Below are 14,378 nucleotides of genomic sequence, written 5' to 3' on the forward strand. Positions count from 1 at the left end.
AAAGTTCCTCCTGGAAATGAAAACACCAGCAATATACATGAGTATACAATAACACAGCGGCCGCGCTTTTCGGTTTTGGGCAATCTAAAATAAAGAAAAGCGAAAAAAGCGGGCAAAATCCGCGACCCGTAGCCGCATATGTCGTAAGGGACCAAACACCCCGTCCAAAAAGCCATCACCGATACCTAACCCTTTGCGCCCCTCCCCTCTTCTCCATCTTCTTCTGTCTCTTGCTCTCCGTGCCCTCGCCACCCGTAGCACCCTCCCCCAACCCCGCCATGCCCGCCATACCCCCTTTAAACCCAGCAAATGTCGAATAGAGCAACCACGCCGAGTACAACGGTACAATCACCCACAACCACCACGCGCGGTCACCAAAGACACAAACAGCCCCCATACACCCCCACGTCCAATACATTACATCCCAAAAATACTCTGTGAGACCAGGTGCGTCTAGGTTTTCACCAGCAGAGCGAAGGGTGGATCCGCCGCCGGCCCCAGCACCAGGAGTTTTATAGCGCGGGCGACCCAGGCGCTCGAGGTAGAATTCTATGGCGAGGGTTGGAGTTGTGAAAATGAGGTAGAGGGTTAGGGAGCGGGGGCGGTTGAAGAGGAAGTGGAGGAGCAAGTAGATGAGGTGGAGGGATAGGGTCGTTAGGTGCGTGCGGTTGAGGAGGCTGGTGTTGCGGGTTGCGAGAGTTTTGGCGGCTTTCTGGGTGTGAGGGTTTTGATTAGTACTAATTGGATTGGGAGAATTGGAGGGGGGAGAAGGTATTACCTGTGCCATTTTATTGGTGTTACTGCCCGCGATTGGGCTATATATTATAGATTGTGTGTAGAGGTGTTGTGGACGTGTTTTGTTTGTGAGGAGTGGAAAACTCCGGGGACAATCCAGAGTCCAGCAACTACGCCTATTATAGGTCCATGGATCTTGATTTAATCAGTAGAATAAAATAATGTGATACATGATTCCTATGGTGTAAACTCCACCAGCGTATGCAGGCTTTTATTGACATGGCAACGCGATACGGAGTCTATGGACTGGTACCTGGCAGCCCAGCCTTCCACCACCCAACCACAGGTACTCGTCCACCGCCCGCCACCGCCCAGCTGCCACCAGCCACAGGGTTTGTCCAGTGACCTCCAAAACATCCCAATCCATCGATCGATTAACTCCTGCGGTCGCTGTCTATATCCCGTCTCAGCTAACCTCCCGCCCGCATCTCTCTGTGGACGCTTCAGTTGCATCCTTATGGCCATCTTGGGATCCTCTTGACCCAACGCAATATGCCAGCCTAGACCGCTGCCCATAGAAACTGGTACTTGCTGTTGTTGTCTCGTTAAGCCTGATTTGGTGTTTGAGAACAGGAAAACTGCTCCTCCTCCTGCTCGCCGCCTCGAAATCCCCTAGGATCCAGTCTCGATTGAATTTGCGGGGGAAGATGCCCTTTGTCATCCCCACAGTGAACTGTCCTTCAACCTTTACATGAAAAGGCGCGTGGTGTCCTGTCTCGCAACTTCCCCGGTTTCCCGTTTGGGCAAACATACCAAAAATCTCCACCTCCACCTCCACCTCCACCTCCAACACCTACACGAATAATACATACTCTCATCTACCTCAATAACCACATACCCCCACACCCCTCCTCCATACCTGCATGAATTACTCCCGGGAGAGAATACGCCATCCGCTACCTCTGCTCGTCCTGCCCTAGGAACCCACTTCAACCTCGAAACGCATACAAAGCAAACAACAAAATAGTAATATAAAATCCTCAGCCTATGCCATGGCGCCCTCTGCTCCCCACATCTCTAGCCAGTTGAGGCAATTGATATACTATCATCTCGATAATAACCTCATCCGCAACGCCCTCTTCCTTGCCGGCCGTCTCCATGCTTTTGAGCCCCGGTCTTCTGAGGCCTCTTTCCTCCTCGCCCTTTGCCACCTCCAGAGCGGCCAGCCGAAGGCTGCTTGGGAATACAGCAGGAATTCTGGGTCCAGAGGGACGCATTCTGGGTGTTCGTACGTCTATGCTCAAGCATGCCTGGACTTGGGCAAGTACATTGAAGGGATTACTGCATTGGAGCGGAGTAGGGGTCTGTGGGCTTCCAAGAATACTTGGAGTAAGTAACAGGTCCTTTTTAAAAAAAAAAAAATTGCCTCAGTTATAGATATGTATATGCGAGGACTGCGCAATGGGACTATGTGGGGAGTAAAGCTGACAACTTCCCAAATGTAGATAAACATAGCGAAACAAGACGACAGCATCTCCCTGATGCTGCGGCATGTCTTTGCCTACAAGGAAAGCTGTGGCACGCCCACCAGGATCCGCATAAGGCGGTCGATTGCTACGTTGAGGCTTTGAAACTAAACCCTTTCCTTTGGGATGCATTTCTCGGTCTCTGCCAAACAGGTAAACAATAAACAAAATAGCAAGAGCTCTTCGATGGTTTGGTGTGGTGACAACTGCTAACAGTATACCAAATGGAAAAGGTGCCAATATACGGATCCCCAACATCTATAAGATATCTCCAGAAATGTTGGCAATGCTTCCGTCCTCGCCTGCGGGCGAAAGTCTTCCAGTTTTCGAGAAAGTTGCACAAACAAACGGCCCCTTGCAGGTTCAGCCAAATATTAACCATAACTTGGATCCGTTCGCTTCGTTTAATGCCCGTACTGATGCCGCGAATGGCTCCTCCGCGCTTTGGGAAAAGCTAAATGGCAGCAATGTTGTTTCGATCAATGCCCCGGCTCCTGAAGGTCTGGAAACTCCCATTGCACAAAGCGATTCGGACGAATTTCGAGGCGGTGGTGGTGGTGTCGCTTCTGGTGAACAGACTTGGGATCCCCCTCTTGCACCTGCCAGGAAGAACAAAACCATACAGACCCTGAGTCTGGATTATGGTGCCGATCCCCCACCCAAAATGAAAGCGACAATCAAACCCCGAAGTAAGACTAAGGTGGACTCAGAGGATCCGAACCCCGTTATTGTCTCTAGGGAAACTGCCCCGCCTGCATATGGGGGCGAACGAAAAAGGACTATATCCGGTCAGGTTGCCCACCCAACAAGCTCACAACCCCCTGAGCCAGGAGCTCCACAGCGACGAAGTGTACGGCTGTTTAACCAAATCCGCCCAACCAGCAGCAAATTTTCAACAACTTCTGCGGCGTTCGGAGCGCGGGAGGGTCGAGAGATCAAAAAGGTGAAGTCTACAGGTGCGAAATCTCGAAGCGCTTCTGGGTCGACCTCGACGATGGGCCGAGTGGTGAGCGGTAATCGAAAGGCAGCTCCAGATGGAATGGACATCGACAGTAAAGAGAGTCGAGGAGTTCCCGTTTCTGCGGTTCCGAATGGTGTGGTCGGTGGACAATCGAAGAACTCCGTGCTGGACAAATCCAAGGACATCGAAGCGCTTAACTGGGTCTTGGATCTTTTTGCAAAACTTGCGGAAGGTCACGCAGCGCTTACAACATATAAGTGCCAAGAGGCAATACAAATATTCAACACACTCCCGCAAAGCCAGCGGGAAACACCTTGGGTTCTGTCACAGATTGGTCGAGCGAATTACGAGCAAGGTTTATATGCAGAAGCTGAAAAATATTTCATTCGTGTTAAAACTATCGCACCGTCGAGGTTGGAGGATATGGAAGTTTATTCTACAGTTCTATGGCATTTGAAAAATGAAGTAGAATTGGCATACCTGGCACACGAACTGATGGAGATAGACCGACTCTCGCCGCAAGCCTGGTGTGCCATAGGTAACTCCTTCTCTTTGCAATCTGACCATGACCAGGCGCTCAAGTGCTTCAAACGGGCAACGCAATTGGATCACACTTTTGCCTACGCCTTCACCTTGCAAGGCCATGAGCACGTCTCGAATGAAGAATATGATAAGGCGTTGGATGCATAAAGACATGGAATCAGCGCTGACAGCAGACATTATAATGCTAGGTTCGGTATTGGCAAAGTATATGAGAAAATGGGTTAAATATAAGTTGCGGAACAGCACTATCGAACGGCGTCCAATATCAACCCGACCAACGCGGTGTTGGTGTGGTGTATTGGTCTGGTGCTGGAGAGGATGGGCAATCAAAAGGCGGCATTGCTTCAGTACGGGCGAGCCTGTACACTTGCGCCCCAGTCAGTTCTTGCTCGACTGCGCAAGGCGCGGGTTTTAATGAAGCTTAATGAGCTCAAACTTGCACATGTGGAACTCAAGATTCTGAAGGATCTTGCACCTGATGAACCGAATGTACATTACCTGCTGGGGAAGTTGTATAAAATGCTCCATGACAAGGCCAATGCGATCAAGCATTTCACAACGGCCTTAAATTTGGATCCAAAGGTATGTTTCTACTTCTCTTTTCTTCTAAGCCCCACTCGCCTAACTAGTCGGGGTATACGCTAACAAAAAATTTCGAAATATAGGCTGCTCAGTTTATCAAGGATGCGATGGAATCGTTGGAGAATCCCGAAGACGATGATGAAGATATGGGATGATGAAAGCGCAGTTTTGCTGCTGTGTATCTTGTTTCCTGAATTCCCCATTATAGACATCTCCCTCTCATTCCATTCTATGGATCCGCTCACACCCCAGCCTTGTTGCTCTTCCTCCTACCTCTTATCATTCTCCCCGCTCTACCGTCACCTCACGTGTGTCTCCAATTACTGTCTTGTCATTTTAGCTGAACGAGAGTTCGTTCTAGATGTGGTTTTTGATTTGATTTGATTTGGGCGTTTTTACCCCCCCGTTCTGGTTCTGGGCATTCGGTTTGGTGTTTGGAATTTTCGTTTTTCTTTCATTTTTTTCAAAAATGGCACGGCATGCACGAGCATGAACATGGAGCATGAGCATGAGAAACAGGCGTTTCTGGATATGCGATCTGTTTAGACAATTTCTTCATCTTCTTTTCGCGCCTCCTTTTTTTTTCTTGTTTTATTTCGCCGTTTCTTACTTTCGCCACACTTCTTTCCTTTATTTAATTCTGGATAACAACTTGCGCAGATGTACACATTTCTCTCGACTGAGGAACTGTGACAAGGGTGGGACTGATTGGAGTGGTAGTGGGGAAATATGCTGAACCCTGAGCCCTGAAGATATATATCCAAGTGGTGGATTTGGGAAGTGTCGACTCAACCCTATGTCTGGCCCGGCTTTACAGCTGTAAGAGCAACCCTTTGAATATACAATCAAACTCATTACCCGTAGAGACGGGATTTATTCTTAGTAGCATTTTGTTATTACTACGGCCTTTCCCCCTCCTATTATCCTATAGAGCCGCCTATGAGCAGGCAGGCAGCGTAAGACCTCTGTAGAAGCGAGCAGGTGGGGACCCTTCCATCCAGATAGACAATAGAGAGAGAGGTAGAGAGAGATTACCAGAGAGTCAGCAGAGATCTGGCCACCCGACATATGAAGCTATTGCATCCTGCTAAGATTAGGGTGTTAGTACGGTGGAAAGCCGTAAAGCAAAAATATTTATTATATTTGCATGTGAATAATGCAGGGGAATCTGATAATTTCTTTTCTTTTCTTTTCCTTTTTTTTTTAACTGCTCTGAGGGAGTTCACGACTTGGATGCTATTTCCATAATCCTTGGCCACTCTATTTTATCTTTATACATCTATTTATATGGTCTGCCCGGTGTTTTGTCCGGATGTCGAGGCTCCGCTCGTCAAAACACCTTCAGGCCGGTCCCCAACAAACGCTCTTGACGCCGAAAATTAATACCCAACAACCGACCGGGTCAACCCTGGAACCAACATCATTCCCACGCCACTTCCTCCCCTCTCCACAACACAAATAAAAACAGAGATAAGAAAAACAGGGGGGAGAGAACAATCTCAAAATCCCACACACAAAAGGAAAATCTAAAGAGGAAGAGAGAAAGAGAGGGACAGAGAAAGGAGAGCAAAACGAAAGGGAAAGAGAACTTGGAAAGGAACTCGCCCACAAAAACCAACCATGGCCATCCTCTCCTACCTCGTAACGAGCCTCACCTCCTACCTCGCCCTGACCGTCTCCCTCTTCGGCCTCTCTTTGAAATTCCCGCGTGCCGGCTTCTTTGCCCGCTGTCTGGCCGCCTATGGCTGTCTCGTCGTCTGCGCCTCCTACGGCGTTGTCGCCTCCATCGTCTTGCGCCTATTCGGCTACGGCGGCCTGTCGCAGTGGACCGTCGCGTGCAGCTTCAAATGGGCCATGCGACTGTGTACCGGGTCGCGCTTTGAGGTCGTCTCTGGCGCCGAACACCTCAGCACACGCCCAGCCGTCTTCATCTCAAACCACCAGACGGAGCTAGATGTGTTGTTGCTTGGCGCGATCTTCCCACCCTACTGCAGCGTGACGGCCAAGAAGTCGCTGTCACGCGTGCCGGTGCTTGGGTGGTTCATGACCCTGTCTGGCACCGTGTTTATTGACCGGGCGAACCGGGAGACGGCCCTGAAGGCGTTTGATGGTGCAGCGGACCAGATGCGGAGGGAGAAGCAGAGCGTGTTTATTTTCCCGGAGGGGACGAGGAGTTACTCTGCAGACCCGGTGTTGTTGCCGTTTAAGAAAGGGGCGTTCCATTTGGCGATTAAGGCTGGTGTGGATATTGTTCCTATTGTGGCGGAGAATTATGCGCACTTGTTGGATGCAAAGAAGTTGCGCTTCGAGGCTGGGACGATTCGGGTTAAAGGTGTGTGTGTGTCTGTGTGCGTGTGTGTGCATGTTCTTTTTTTCTCCCTGTTATCGTTTGCTTGCGACAAGCCCGGCGGGATAGGGAGCACCCAACGCATTTATATCCATAATGGTCTGCACACCTTGTCGGTGGAGCAATTTGGCTAACGCGCACTTAGTACTCCCACCGCTCAGCACCAAGAATCTCCAATCCAGTGATGTTGATGAACTGACCAAGAAGGCACGGGAGTCGATGCTGGAAGTTCTCCAGGAGATGTACAAGACGAGAGACACCGGAAATATGGACAAATCGTCATCTAGGAGCCCTGTCGCAATGGCTTCCCACGCCTCCTCTACTGCCATTGAGATTTAAAGCAGCCCGAATGCAGTAAAATAGAGAGGAGCCGCAGAGAAGATACACAATGCGTCACCCCCTTTTTTCCCTGTCTCCTAGGTCCGTTTTATATGGAGTACTACACCGCGTGGTCTCGATATTCCCCCAGCGGAAACAAATACAACGCCATCTCCCTCACTCACATTTATTGACATGAGATGGGCTTTCCCGAAATACCGAGATATTGCACGATGGAAACCATAATCGCCTTTTTTCTTTCTGTTTTCACTTTTCCTAATTTTCATTTACGACACGTATAAAACGGACCCTCACGCACAGACGTACATAAAATGTATATAACTACTGGAACGGGATTTATGACGTGTCGGGAATTAACGACTTTATTCCCAGCACTGTAACGCCCGTCATATCTCTCTACATGAGAGATACGCTGAACGCAACTGCTATCCAAGCAACGAAACACGTACCGACCTGGGCACCAGAAGGGATGCCCATCCCATCCGTGTCCTTCCCCTCTCATACAACATACAGACCTTTTCTTCTTTCTTCCTCCTTCTTACCATCGTGTTTTACTTGCCACATGTACAAGGTTTGCTCCTATTCCAATACCAGACCTCCGATTAACGTGTGTGCTTGAGCTTGAACACTTAGCCCCTTATTCCTGAGTTCTATTTTTCCGTATCCATTTCCATTTCGTTGCTTGTCTATCTCCGCTGTACTAATAAGTAGGAGACGCCAAATTTGGGAACACCGCGAAACTGGTTGGCGAAGCGGTTTTTGCCCAAAAAACCCACTTCACCCCTTCGACTTGCCTCCTCCTTTTCGTCTTGAAGCGGCCGTCGGCATTTTCTATAAACGCTTCCTGTGTATCTATACATTGAGCATTTCCAGCGCGTCTAGGAGTTTTTTCCCGTTGCTATTTATCTCCTTGTCTTTTTATTCGATTTTGATTTTTTTTTTTCTCGCTGTTTCTTTTATCTCTTCCCACCCCTTTGAGTGGTCATTTTTCTACCGCCAGTCTAAAGCTGACGTCTGTATGTATGTGGGTACTTCAATACGACGATAGACCGATAGATAGGACAATGTAAATATATAGACTTTTTTCTTACCTCCAATTTGGGGAAAGAAATGACGGGTCTAAAGATAGGATATAGATAGATAGATAGATCTATATAATTTGACTGAGATTTACGATCGGTAGATCAACAAACATATAAGACAACGACAATAATCCTATCGCCCCAAAATATTATATGTAATAAATATAGGTCCCCTTTCAAAACTACAGACCAAATTTTCATAAATGGTCGTAAAGCAGATTGTACCCAGTGAAAACCCTTAAACCCAGACATAAATGCAGACCCAACCCCCAAACAAGATACAATTCGGCGCCCTTCCCCGCCCCACCCCCCTCCTCTCCCCTTTTAGTGCAAACATCCACATTTTCCACTCGCACAGGGCTTAACATCCCTCTCAATATCCACCAAGCGAAACTCATCCCACCGCGCCGCCTCCTCATGCGGTCCCATAGAATTCCCAAACCCACCCCCCCTACCCGCTGTCGCAAAGATATAGTCGTTCCCAAACGCTACAACTTCCAAACGCACCTCGGGCACTTCACACCCATAGAGCACAGCCCTAACCCCCGTCTCCGGCACCCCCCACAGCGAGGACGCAGACGCAGACGCAGACGCAGACGGATATGGAGATGGAGATGGAGATGGACATGGACATGAGAGCGGCGGCGCCGGAACAACAACATTTGCAAACTCCAGATCGCGCAGCCAGGGCGCCAGCAGCGCCTCGCCCGTCATTTTAATATACGCCTCCTTCAGGGCCCAGTAGGTGTAGAAGAGGCGGATGCGGTGCGTTATGGATTCCTGCAAGTTCATGGTGCCGCCGCCGCCGCCGCCGCCGCCGCCGCCGCTGCTGCTCCTCGGGTATGCCTTCATGGCAGCTAGTTCGTTTGCGGAGAAGACTTCGGCGAAGATGTCGATGAAGTCGTACAGTTCGGTTTCTGTCCGTGGCGGGTGGCGGTGGCAGCGGGATGGGTCGTCGGTGCAGGTTATGTCTATGCCTATTTGAGGGGGGCTGGGAACGTGGTTATTATTACCATTGTGGTTGTTATTTGCGCTCGGGGTGGAGAGGGGTTGAGGGGAGGGCGTCTCCTCCAAGCTTCGTGGTGAAGGGCTAATGCATCTCGCCAATGAGATGAGGGAGGCTTGGTGGCTGACGTTGAATTCGATATTCGGGACTGGAATCAGGGGCTTCTGGTTTTGACTACCATCCGCAGGTGGAGATGGCTGCGGCGGCTGGGGGGGGATATAGCAGGGTCTTTTATGCGGGGCTGGAGTACGGCTGATGACGATTTGGTTCCAGGGGACTCGACATGTGCGGTGAATGAAGAGGTATTTCAATAGATAGGATGCCAGAGACATGTGGCGGTCTGAAAGGTTGTAGAAAGCTTTTATGGTTGTTTGATCAGATTCTTGGAGGGTGGAGAGGAGGGGAAGTGATTGGGTTGTGGCCGTTAGAGGCCTGGTGTCAATGTACCATCTTGTTAGGGTTGGGGGAGAAGAAGATGGGAATGGCAGTAAAGCCATGCCTGCGAAGAGAAAGCAATATGAATATAATTATATGATGATCTCATATAATAAGTGTATGCAATGGTGTTTTGTATACGGATATTAACCACCCCGCGCCAGTTAAATCTGCAATGCGGCAATGGAAGTATCAAAGTAGGATTATTTCGTGGATAGTAGAAAAACCAATTTCGCAATACAAGCAGAAACTATGCCAAAAAAAGGGTATCATTAATTTCATAGAAAGCGTTGTAGTTGCGTGGTTGTGTGATGGATGAAAGTTCGATGTTGCAACTAACCGCGGGACGGTCAACTTAGTTGAATAGTTAGTTAAACTTGAGGGGAGCTCGCGATCCAGGTTAGCGGCAACAAGACTAACCAACCACCAATCTTCCGTGATTAGAAGTAACTATATCTAGCTACTAACTTGGTCAAAGTTGTTCGAAATATGCGGTAGAAATTTAAAACAGTGATGTGCCACACCAGCCTAGAGATCAACGAAACCAACTTTTAACCCTCCAGCTCTACCATCCCAGCTCCATAGAGCCCATGAACTGCACCAAAACAAATATTATCGGTTTACATACAGCTCACCGGAACGGTGTTGCAGTCTCCATACCAGACATCAAAAAGAACGACAACAAACCTCCCGTGACGAGGCAGGATTCAATGAGAGCTTCAAACTCGATATCAATCATGAGAAGATAGAATCATGCCCCATATTTCATATATCAACTCTTCGGCCACCGGGCGCGAAGGTGATGTGTAATTGAACATGCGCACATCCCCCAACGGCATTCGAGATTTGGTTAGATAGTCCAAAATAGATGCTGATCCTGGCGTTTATGCTCAATTTCTATGTCCTTATGCTAGACATCATCCCACCAGCCAATTGCACTCCTCATCTAGATCCCTTCCAGTATGACTCAAGATTTTCTTTGTGCCATTCTGATTCCATACCCGCTGAAGCCTGTGGCAATGAAACTGTGTTGCATAATACAGCCGAATGTATGCTGAAAATTTGCATTAAGCAAATCCATTCAGGTTTGATTGAACATAATAAATTTTGCCCAAAGAATACCCTCATTTGGTCCTGGATATCAAGAGGAGAGTTATCTGAGTTGATCTTTGATTTTGTAGTTATTGATCACAATGATACATACATCAAAGAAGAATGGATGTGGAAGCTGAAGTTGTTGAAAACCTTGGACTGCTACTACTTACCCGTCTCCATAGACAGCTTCCTTTCCCTGGTTCAGATGAAACTGACAGGCTTTACAAGAAGAAGTTGAAGAAAAAGAGTCTGCCACCGAATGCAAAATATCAGCCTGGGTATGGACATCTTGGGAAGCTGCCTGGCTGAAGATCTGGTGAGGAATTCGGTGCGCTGCCACATCGGATAATGTAAGATCTGGCTGATGGTTGTTGATCATGGTAAATGCACCTCTCCCAATATCAACTTGAATTTGACCTGCACGCAAAGTCGCAGGAGAATTAGATATTAGTAATCGATCAACTATAGTTTGGCTGTCCGGTGGATTCTGGGACACAGATAGGGATAGGAAGTGAGCCAATTGCCAGGGAGAGGGAAGTCCAGAAGATTCCTTCGCGGGGCAACCATCTTCGTTGCAAGGTGACGCTGACAAGTACAGTACGGTTGCTTGTTGGAGATTCTGGTCCACTACCTTGGTACAAGTACATTGTGTTGGGGGGATTGGATTGGGTGATTCGTACCCTCTATACCACCACGGCGCTGGTGGTGATTGAGCTCTTTTGCCCTAGTGGCCTTATCTCAGTAAACTCAGCCACTCCACTCCGAGCTAACCCAATCCGAACTACTGCTACTTTCTGCCAAGTCCTGCTAACATCTGAGCCAATCAACTGTCACGGGGCTTACACTAAACCTAAATGGGACATCCCCAGCAAACTCTTCGCGGAGCGTCTGAGAAAAAACGGTTCCTGTTTGTTAGCAACACGGGAACGAATTGCTCCAACCATAATGTTTGAGATAGAATCACTGTGCAACATCACTCATAGATCATTTCTCTACCACCTTGGAGGGTTAATTTTTCAATTTCCTGTCGATTGATGTAATTTTTATCTGAAAATACATATATTCTGAGTATGAAGTGTCGCGTCGAAAACTGCTACTATGATTTTGAACACGGGAACGATTTGCTAATTTTTCAACCATGATCATGTCTAGTCATCCAACGCCTTGATCTTGCCATCAAAACATCTATCCAGCCATCAGAGACTCTAGTCAAAGCACCGAGTGTATTTTCCAGCGACTTCCGGCAACTTCTGGCAACTTCTGACAACTTCTGAACTCTTGGCAACCTCACGCGGCACATCAACTTCTGACAACATCTCTGAACTCCTGACAACTTCTGGGATCTTCCGACAACTTCTGAACCAATCACATAACACTTCTTTTTGACAGCTGGGTCGGACAACGTCCCATCAACTGCATCAAATATGGCCAAGGGGGATCGAAGAAAACGCGCAAGTCAGCTACAACAGCGGCTTCAAAAGCCATCATTAAAGCAAATACTTTCAATGAACATTGAAGATATGCCACAACTTGTCATGAGCTATGCCGGACCAGATAGTATCGACAAGCAACAGGATGTTATTCAGTATTGTCTTCAACGAATACTTCAAGGCCCGCGTCCAGATCCTGAGTGTACTCTTCAGCCACGCATAGAACAAGTCCGTATACTTCGGCGCATGATATATGGATATAGCGACACTTTATTCATTGCCAGAACTGGCTATGGAAAGAGCCTTATTCTTCAATCCTATACAATTCTGACAGGAAAGATATTACTAGAAGTTTGAGATGTTAGGTAGAAATATTAATAAGTTAAGAATATTAAGTCATACCTTCTCTCGTTTAGCAATTTCCATCATCAATCTATTCCCCATCACATAGCTGTGACAGAGTCCAAAGCCAGAAATGGTTTCTATCACTCGTCGTTTTACTCCCGAGCCATGAAAATATGCAGAGAGAATAGAGCTGAAGAAGTTTGAGTTTTTCAAGGAATAAGAGTGGCATATAATACTCATAATAACAAACAACCGTTTGATAGCTGTTGTTTCATCTGAGCCCCATTCATAGCTCTTTCGATTGGCGCGTTTATTTTTTAGAACAGGAGTAAGTAGGTCAAACCAGGTTGGCGCGTCGGTCCGGATGGTCTCAAAAGTAGCCTGGAAGTCAATGGTATCCAGATCAGAATCGTGATTGAATTTTGCAAAGAAGGGAGTATTGATAAGGCATTTCAGCTCCTGTTTAAGCAAGACAGTATAACGTTGATTATCATTGAATACCCCTGCTTTGGAAAGTGCTGAATATAGTGCATTTCGCCGCTTCGTAGGAGTACTGTATCGTCGATGAGTCAAGATATCGGGACTCTGAATCCAAGCCTCTATAAAGGCCTCCATTCCCCAACTGTTTCGCTGTAATGTTCTGACAACGCGAGATAATTTTGACCGTCTTTTCTGCCGGTTATAAGGCATTGTAGGCAGGTGCTGTGGGCCACGGCGGTTTGATCGTGAACAAGCTCGCGGGGTATCGGTATCAGTATCGGTGATCTCGAATTCCGAAGGAGTATCAATAGATTCAAGCTCTGTTAAGTCACTGTCTGATGTGTCATATTCATCATCTACATTGTTGGGAGACTGTAGTGGTTGTAGAGAGGATTCATCTTCGAGTGATGAAGGATATTGGCTGGAGCGCGTCTGACATTGGGTGTCTTGAGATTCAAAAGACACGCTGTCTTTTGTCAACGATTGTGACATGATGAGAAGGGGTAGTGAGTTGTAAAATAGCAGAGATGATAGCAGAATGGCTGAGGATTTGAAAAATATCGGTTTGGTGATGATCAGGCAGATATTTAGGGTAGATGTATGATTTCGAAGTCAATCGAATATTTTGTATGGGCGGTGTTGATTTTCCACACACGATGGAACCGTTTCTTCTCAGACTCTCTACGAGATATTAGGTTGCGAGCACGTGTGAAGTCTCTTATTGGTCCAGAAGTTAGCAGGACTTGGCAGAAGTCTAAAGGAGTTTAGTTGGTCGCGCTAATCCGAAAATATCGAGAAGAGAGGCTGAGCATGCTGAGATAATAGTGGCCTAATACATTGCTCTATATCACGTGATTTTTATAATCGATCTCAGCCTGAGCTCTTTGCGGCGGGGAGTCAGAGTTCGAGAATGTCGACTCGTCCAACTCACTCATTCATGCGATGACGATTACTGTGGGAGTTCTGGCCCTCCAAGGCGCTTTCTACGAACATTTGAAACTCCTACGTAAGGCTGCAGCAAGCCTGTCGCCGAACGAACTCCAAAAATGGAATTTTATTGAAGTTCGCACCCCGACGGAACTCGAAAGATGCGACGGCTTGATCATTCCCGGCGGGGAGAGCACTACCATCTCCCTGGTTGCTGCTCGGTCGCAATTACTCGAGCCGCTGAGAGACTTTGTTAAGTGCGTTTCGTTCTTTTAGTAACGTTGACAGTTTTTCATACTATGTTCGCGCTGGCTGACAATTGGATGCAATTTTCAATAGATTCCACCGTCGGCCAACGTGGGGAACATGCGCCGGATTGATCTTACTCGCCGAGTCGGCCAATCGGACAAAGGAGGGTGGCCAGGAACTCATTGGAGGTCTGGATGTGCGCGTAAATAGAAACCATTTCGGCAGGCAGACGGAGAGCTTTCAGACCCCGTTGAATTTACCCTTCTTGGCCGAAGGACATCTGAAAAGCGAAGTCC

At 47.8% G+C, this 14,378-nt stretch overlaps 6 protein-coding genes across 6 annotated transcripts; 4 read left to right on the forward strand and 2 right to left on the reverse strand.

Moving 5' to 3' along the window:
- Window positions 1-175: 175 nt before the first annotated feature.
- On the reverse strand, window positions 176-1,311 carry HCAG_07335 (predicted protein; the record flags this gene model as incomplete). The annotated part of the gene is made up of 2 exons (XM_001537863.1): window positions 176-712; window positions 991-1,311. The coding sequence occupies 2 exons, from the start codon at window positions 1,309-1,311 to the stop codon at window positions 176-178; spliced, it is 858 nt and encodes a 285-aa protein (XP_001537913.1).
- Window positions 1,312-1,787: 476 nt separating this feature from the next.
- HCAG_07336 (hypothetical protein) lies at window positions 1,788-3,912 on the forward strand (the record flags this gene model as incomplete). The annotated part of the gene is made up of 3 exons (XM_001537864.1): window positions 1,788-2,124; window positions 2,241-2,414; window positions 2,537-3,912. 3 exons carry the CDS (start codon window positions 1,788-1,790, stop codon window positions 3,910-3,912), a joined length of 1,887 nt encoding a protein of 628 aa, XP_001537914.1.
- Window positions 3,913-4,083: 171 nt separating this feature from the next.
- On the forward strand, window positions 4,084-4,502 carry HCAG_07337 (hypothetical protein; the record flags this gene model as incomplete). Its single annotated transcript, XM_001537865.1, has 2 exons — window positions 4,084-4,347; window positions 4,431-4,502. 2 exons carry the CDS (start codon window positions 4,084-4,086, stop codon window positions 4,500-4,502), a joined length of 336 nt encoding a protein of 111 aa, XP_001537915.1.
- Window positions 4,503-5,967: 1,465 nt separating this feature from the next.
- HCAG_07338 (hypothetical protein) lies at window positions 5,968-7,033 on the forward strand (the record flags this gene model as incomplete). The annotated part of the gene is made up of 2 exons (XM_001537866.1): window positions 5,968-6,679; window positions 6,840-7,033. 2 exons carry the CDS (start codon window positions 5,968-5,970, stop codon window positions 7,031-7,033), a joined length of 906 nt encoding a protein of 301 aa, XP_001537916.1.
- A 686-nt stretch (window positions 7,034-7,719) lies between these two features.
- HCAG_07339 (predicted protein) lies at window positions 7,720-10,295 on the reverse strand (the record flags this gene model as incomplete). The annotated part of the gene is made up of 5 exons (XM_001537867.1): window positions 7,720-7,864; window positions 8,125-8,183; window positions 8,623-9,553; window positions 10,025-10,084; window positions 10,192-10,295. 5 exons carry the CDS (start codon window positions 10,293-10,295, stop codon window positions 7,720-7,722), a joined length of 1,299 nt encoding a protein of 432 aa, XP_001537917.1.
- Window positions 10,296-13,848: 3,553 nt separating this feature from the next.
- On the forward strand, window positions 13,849-14,366 carry HCAG_07340 (predicted protein; the record flags this gene model as incomplete). Its single annotated transcript, XM_001537868.1, has 3 exons — window positions 13,849-14,090; window positions 14,173-14,284; window positions 14,358-14,366. 3 exons carry the CDS (start codon window positions 13,849-13,851, stop codon window positions 14,364-14,366), a joined length of 363 nt encoding a protein of 120 aa, XP_001537918.1.
- Window positions 14,367-14,378: the final 12 nt, after the last annotated feature.

Source organism: Histoplasma capsulatum, genomic scaffold, assembly GCF_000149585.1.
Source record: "Histoplasma capsulatum NAm1 scaffold_8 genomic scaffold, whole genome shotgun sequence".
Classification (NCBI taxonomy): Eukaryota; Fungi; Ascomycota; class Eurotiomycetes; order Onygenales; family Ajellomycetaceae; genus Histoplasma; species Histoplasma mississippiense.